At 30.8% G+C, this 6,100-nt stretch overlaps 2 protein-coding genes across 4 annotated transcripts in view; one reads left to right on the top strand and one right to left on the bottom strand.

The window, feature by feature from the left end:
- Positions 1–584: 584 nt before the first annotated feature.
- LOC115238075 (selenoprotein F) lies at positions 585–1,672 on the top strand. The gene is made up of 4 exons (XM_029811604.1): positions 585–810; positions 1,028–1,146; positions 1,232–1,353; positions 1,456–1,672. Exons 1-4 carry the CDS (start codon positions 766–768, stop codon positions 1,635–1,637), a joined length of 468 nt encoding a protein of 155 aa, XP_029667464.1. The 5' UTR covers positions 585–765; the 3' UTR covers positions 1,638–1,672.
- A 939-nt stretch (positions 1,673–2,611) lies between these two features.
- Positions 2,612–6,100, bottom strand: part of LOC115238074 (zinc finger protein on ecdysone puffs) — a 6,389-nt gene continuing 2,900 nt past the window's right edge. Inside the window, exons 4-10 of one of the 3 annotated variants that reach the window (XM_029811603.1) lie at positions 5,242–5,548; positions 5,006–5,164; positions 4,671–4,911; positions 4,358–4,552; positions 4,075–4,259; positions 3,502–4,003; positions 2,612–3,153 (exon numbers count right to left, since the gene is read on the bottom strand). In XM_029811603.1, coding sequence (XP_029667463.1) covers positions 3,503–4,003; positions 4,075–4,259; positions 4,358–4,552; positions 4,671–4,911; positions 5,006–5,164; positions 5,242–5,548 — 1,588 coding nt within the window. In that variant the 3' untranslated portion in view covers positions 2,612–3,153; position 3,502. Of the gene's footprint in view, positions 4,004–4,074; positions 4,260–4,357; positions 4,553–4,670; positions 4,912–5,005; positions 5,165–5,241; positions 5,549–6,100 lie in introns of all 3 variants that reach the window. The other 2 variants (XM_029811602.1, XM_029811601.1) reach the window with 2 other exon arrangements.

Here is a 6,100-nt window from a genome sequence, read left to right as displayed (position 1 = left end):
AAAAATAATTAATATTTTACGGATTTGTAACTATTTCTTTCAAATATATATATAGTCGAATATATGTAAAGTATGAAAAACTTAAAAAAAAACTTTTTTAATAAGTTATAAAATAAACGATTGAATAAAGTAAGAGACGTTTCTCGCCATTTATTAACGTTTATACGTACGTGTATACATAACGTAGAAAATCGATTAAATATAAATATAATAAATTTATTACTTATCGTTTATATTTCTTATATGATATCGTGATACACACAATATGTGTGATTCTTCTATTAAATCTCTATGTATTCTTCAAACTTTGAGTTTCGATTCGAGTCTCACGTCTCACGTGATCTCGCGCTGTCTCACACTTGGTCCATTCTTATAGCTTAGGCAGCTAGCTGTAACTAGCTATGACAGGGTGAAGCCAGGGCAGCCAATTGTAAATAGGTCTGTTCTTTATAGCTGAACTGGCTGCACTAGTTCAGAGCTTATCTTTCTCCTTCCAATGGGGAGAGAAAAAGATAAACTCTGAAGTAGTGCAGCCAGTTCAGCTATAAAGAACAGACCCAATGACTGCCCTTGTTTCACATGTCACCATACGAGACAGCCGTGCATAACAAGTCTATGGTCTGTGACTTGAACACAAGACGTATCACGTCAGTACAAAATATTGTCACCTCACCTTTTTATATTCGTGTGATGTGTATTGTATGTATATCAATTTTTTAGTTTGTTTCTATAATTAAACACGAGAAACGAGAAGAGTAGCCGAATATGAATTATTCATTATACACGATTTTATTCTTGTTCATCTCTGTGGTAAGCAACAGGAAATATAACTTTTGTATACAGAACAAAAGCTCCAACTCTGAACTTTTCTTTCTAAATTTTATTCATTTCAAAAATATTATTTTTATTCACACTTTTCTTCATATAATTAAAGCAATTACTTTAAACGTAGTATAAGACCAAAGAATAAATTGTTTGCTGTGACATTTATAGAGAACTGTAATAACATTAATGATGTATTTTACAGATGGACATTATCACTGCAGAATTTACAGCAGACGATTGCAAGATATTGGGGTTTAACAAAGCCAATGTGCTTTGCTCAACCTGTGAACGCTTCAGTGATCCCGAATTAGCAAAAATTCTGTATGTATAAAAAAATCTATTTTATTAAATTTTTTATCAGGATTATCTAAACCACAAGTCATATCCTTTCTTTTCATTTTATTAGTGCTACATGTAAGGAATGTTGTCTAAAAGACAATGACAATGATTTGTCTGGATCGAAGCGTTATCCTAAGGCCGTCCTCGAAGTATGCACATGCAAATTTGGACAATATCCGCAAATACAGGGTATCCGCATTATCTCTCATTGCTTTCGATAACATAAAAATATTTGGTGGAATATAAAATTTAATATAAATTAATTGTATAATTGTATATTTTTCTTTTCAGCCTTCATTAAAAGTGATCGACCAAAGAAATACAAGAATCTCAGCATAAAATATGTGAGAGGCTTAGATCCAATCATTAAGCTATATGACGAGGAAAATAGAATTGAAGATATACTAGATATACATAAATGGGACACAGACTCTGTAGATGAATTTCTATCCACCCATCTTTCTAAGGATTAATAAAATTAGGAAATAAATATATTGCATTAATATGATATTTCTACTGAATTCTTAATGTACTATCCATTTATATATATATATATATATATATATAATTTGAATATTACATATACACACACATATATATATATATATAATTATTCTCTCTCTTTATATCATAATTTCACATTTTATACCATTATACCAGTTGACATCTTACTTTTTGCATCGTACATATTTTTAATATGTATTAAATCTTGATAAATAATTTTCTATTTAAAATTTTTTTAAAGTTTATTTGTAATACAATTTGTGCATGTTAAATAGATGCAAAAAAAAATATGTTTTGTGAATGTATTATTTTTATATGATAAGAAATGCATAGATCAACTGATCACTTTCTTTTGTCAAGAAAAACATTTTTATATTATTAAAAAAAAATGATTACAATGGGAAGATAAATTATAAAATTGGAAATGTATAGGGTGGAAAATAATCATTAGCTACATATAGGAATCCAGAGAAAAATGCAACGTGTGTGGTAACTCCACAACTTAATTTAACATAAGTTTACGTGTCAGTAGTCAATATCCCTCTCCCAGTTTCCCTTATAGCCCTTATTCTTTTGGGATAGAATCTTAAATTCTGAAACAAAGTATCTTGGAGGTATGCAAGCAAAGTTGTTCGAGAATATCTGTTGCTATCTCTTTCTTGAAGTATCAGAGTCTCGATTGCGTTCTTCAGAACCGATCCAAAATGTTCCGCCACATTCAAGTGTTAAACGATATAGAATTCGACAAAAGTAAGCCTGTGTATTAAAGTTTTGGATTCCTACACACGTTGCATTTTTCTTTGAATCCCTAGCAAATAATTATTTTCTACCCTGTACATATATAGTTATCATCCTTAACATAATTTTCAATTATTCAGCTATATGTTTTAATGTATGTGAAATTGAAAGAGAATAGTTAATTCGATAATAATAATTCTTCTAATATTTTTACAATTCTTTTTTATGATATAATAAAATTACCAATGATTCTTTTATATTAATGAAATATCAATAAATCATTTTTAATATAATATAGACATTCATAAAATTTTTGAATTATTTTAAGATATATATTAGCACACAATTCTTGAAAAAAATTTGAATTGCTAAGAAATAAAGGGGGAGCTTATCTATCTATCTATATTCACGAGCATTAAGTGTTTGGGAATTTTTATAATTCTCTATCACATTAGAGAATCAATTATATCAAAAAATGATATTGTAGGAATCATGGGAATATTTCTGTGATTAAAATCTAAATTTAAACATTACGTGTACCTCGATTACATATATCATTATATTAAATGTACACTAAATTTCGATATCAATCAATTCTCTCTCATTTACATTAATACAAGATTCTATTTCTTGGTATCGTATACACAAATACACTTTTCTCTAAATATAATTGTAATCACATGCAATATCCAATAATTTGCTTCGTTGATACATAATAGTGCCATATCAGAGTGGTGATTTCAAGATCTAGGAGAAAGGTAATATGTATAATGTATATGGCTAAAAATCCATACATGTACAAAAATTCTGACATCTCTCGCGCGTTTTCTTTCCTGATACGCGATACTAGCGAAATAAATCGCTTATAGATAAGATCTTATATTATTATATATATATTTGTGTTTACGTTTGTAAATGTAAGATTATGCGTAATATTACATGAACATTACGAGGTACGCTTCAATAAAAAACGTGTTTTATATGTTTGTATCGTTAAAACTTATCTTAACACACAAAACAAATAATTGAAATTTTCTTTTCAACGCATTTTTCTAGCGCGTTTGCTCTTACACTTTCGTTAATTCGTAATATTACCTTATCGCCGGGACCTCCTAGCGCGTGGACCACCACGACCGCGTGCGTATCCACGGCCTCTAGATTTTATTTGAGGACTGTGATTTCGATCTATCTTCTGAATAGACTTTTCATGATCATGCGGATCATGCGCATGTTCTTTTTCGTCTGCATCGTCGACCAAATTACCCATTTCCACATCGTTGTCATTGTCTATGTCCGCCCACATTTCGTCAACCGGCGTCTTTTTCTCCTGTACGTTAGCAGTATTTTCCGCGATAATCTCTTTCACCTTTTCTTCCGCCTCGCGATTTTCTTCCTCCTCCGATTCGGCGGCATCGGCTTCTAAAGGATCATACTTCTCCTCTCCATCTGATCTCTTTGGTGCCGCGTTTGCGTTATCAGCATCATTCTCCTGCAACTCCTTCGACTTATCGTTATCTTCATTTTCGTCATGACTGATCTTGCGACGTTTCCGATTTTCATCGCATTCCTCATTAACTTCGACGGTGTTTTTCTCACTCTACAAACACGATATAACCATGTTCAAAATAAGCTACTTTCACACGACGATTCTTTTTATAAGTTACTTACCTCAATTTGTTCAGTTTCTTTTGACTCTGTAACTGCTGTATTCGATGTTAACAGTTTTACTTCTGCTAAGAAGTTTCGATAGTGAGTAATGCTGCGTAGATGAGCATTCATATCTTCTGCCAAGAGCATAAATCTTCGGCAACGCTCGCAATAAAATCCTTGAACCTCCTTGACCATAGATTTACCTGAGTAATGTAATTTCTTTGTAGAAATAATACAAAAAACACACATTTAATTTATATAAATTAATATTACAATTTTTTAAATTTTCTATAATCCATACCGACAAAGATCTGATTCTGACGACAATATTTATAAGACGGTACTTTAAATTTCTTTTCATTTATATTTTCAGTAATATCTGTGATATATTCTTGTTCTCCTAAATCTTCTTCTTTTTCGTTCTTTGTGTCATGGCAAACATCTTTCTCTTCATCTTCTGCAGTGCGAACTTCAGCTTCTCCCTTTGCCAGTTTTTCTATAAAGAGATATTTTACTAATTAAAAATTATCTTAAAAATTAATTATAGTTAACTAAAATTTACTAAATTAATAAAAACAAGTTAACTTTTCCTTTCTTTATCTTTCCTTCATTACCTTTTTTCTTATTTTTTCGTTGTTCCTCACACTGAACGGCATTTTTCATATGAGCGGGAGTTAAACAATGTTCGTCATATTCTATGCGAGATGGGAATTCTTTTAAACAAGGGAAGCATCGAGGATGCAAGAATGTCTTCAATTGCTGATGTTTCTCGCTCTTTCTATGTGTAGATAAAGTTCCATAAAAGTTTAGATCGCACATTGTACAATATTCTCTTACATTGAAATCCACAGAAACCTGTAATTAAAACATTATGTATACATATATACAGAAATATTGTTTGCTATCAAAAATCTATGTTCAATTTTTCTAAAAGATGTGATTCTCTTACTTTTTTGCCGCGCCGTTTCGAGTTGTTTAAGCTAAGTTCACGCTGCTCCTCGGCAACTCGCAATTCGTGTCTCATCAAATCGACCTTCAATTTGTACGATTCGTCCAACTTTTCCATCATTAGCTGATGCGCACGTCCGCGTAGATGATTTTCGAAGGACTGTGCAAAGAAATACAATAATTATAACACACGGTAAATAGTTATACAGATTTGTTAACTTTGTTCATAATGCATACAAATCCGTCCCACATATGCTTGTTGCAAATGTGGCAAAACATATGGCTCATCGGAACTTCGGCGTAACGACTCTCGGCGTGTCTGGCTTCCGATTTCTTGCCGGTCGTTTTCGTGTTTTCTTTGTCAGTTTTTTCAGATGCCTCTTTCGTCTCTTTTGTCGTGAAATCTTCCACAGTGACAGGATTTTCTACCTTTTTCTCGGTATCTTCAGTTTTTTCATCTTCTGTTTTTTCAATTTTTACACATACTTCTTCCTTTTCATCCTTCCAATCGCGATTTTTGTCCTCGGATTCGTCCGCGTCGTCACTATTTATCACAAATAATATACTTTAGAATAAAGTTTCTTATATTCCTGAAAAAATTTTGTAACTGCTCTTGACCAGTGAGTTGATCATTTTATGTTAAACTCACTATGAAATTTTTAATTTTGTTGGGAATTATATAGTTAAATAATTTATAATGTTCATGTATATGAAATCTTGCTATAATAAAAAATAAAGAAAATTGTATTGATTATATAAAAACATGACAATAAAAAATGTAATTCATACATTTTATTAATACATCTTAAATATATATATAATATATTCTTGCCAAATACAATAGAATAATTTCTAGCCGCTAAAATTCGCTTTAATGAATGTAGAGAGAAGGAATTATGAAAAACAGCACAAAATTTTTAGTGCTCTCGTTATTTCTGGATGTAAAATGTAAGGTGAATCGTATCAATGGCACGAGATAAATGTATGTATAAAAAGAAAGATATAGAAAAGAGTGAAATTTCTGAAACTGGTACTGTATATAACATATAGATACATTAAGAAACGTATATAAAATATATGTATATATGTATATAAA

Source organism: Formica exsecta, unplaced genomic scaffold (assembly GCF_003651465.1).
Source record: "Formica exsecta isolate Colony F162 unplaced genomic scaffold, ASM365146v1 scaffold32, whole genome shotgun sequence".
In the NCBI taxonomy this organism is placed as follows: domain Eukaryota; kingdom Metazoa; phylum Arthropoda; class Insecta; order Hymenoptera; family Formicidae; genus Formica; species Formica exsecta.
Note: the sequence above shows the minus strand (reverse complement) of the source record. Positions and strands in the feature narration are given on the sequence as shown.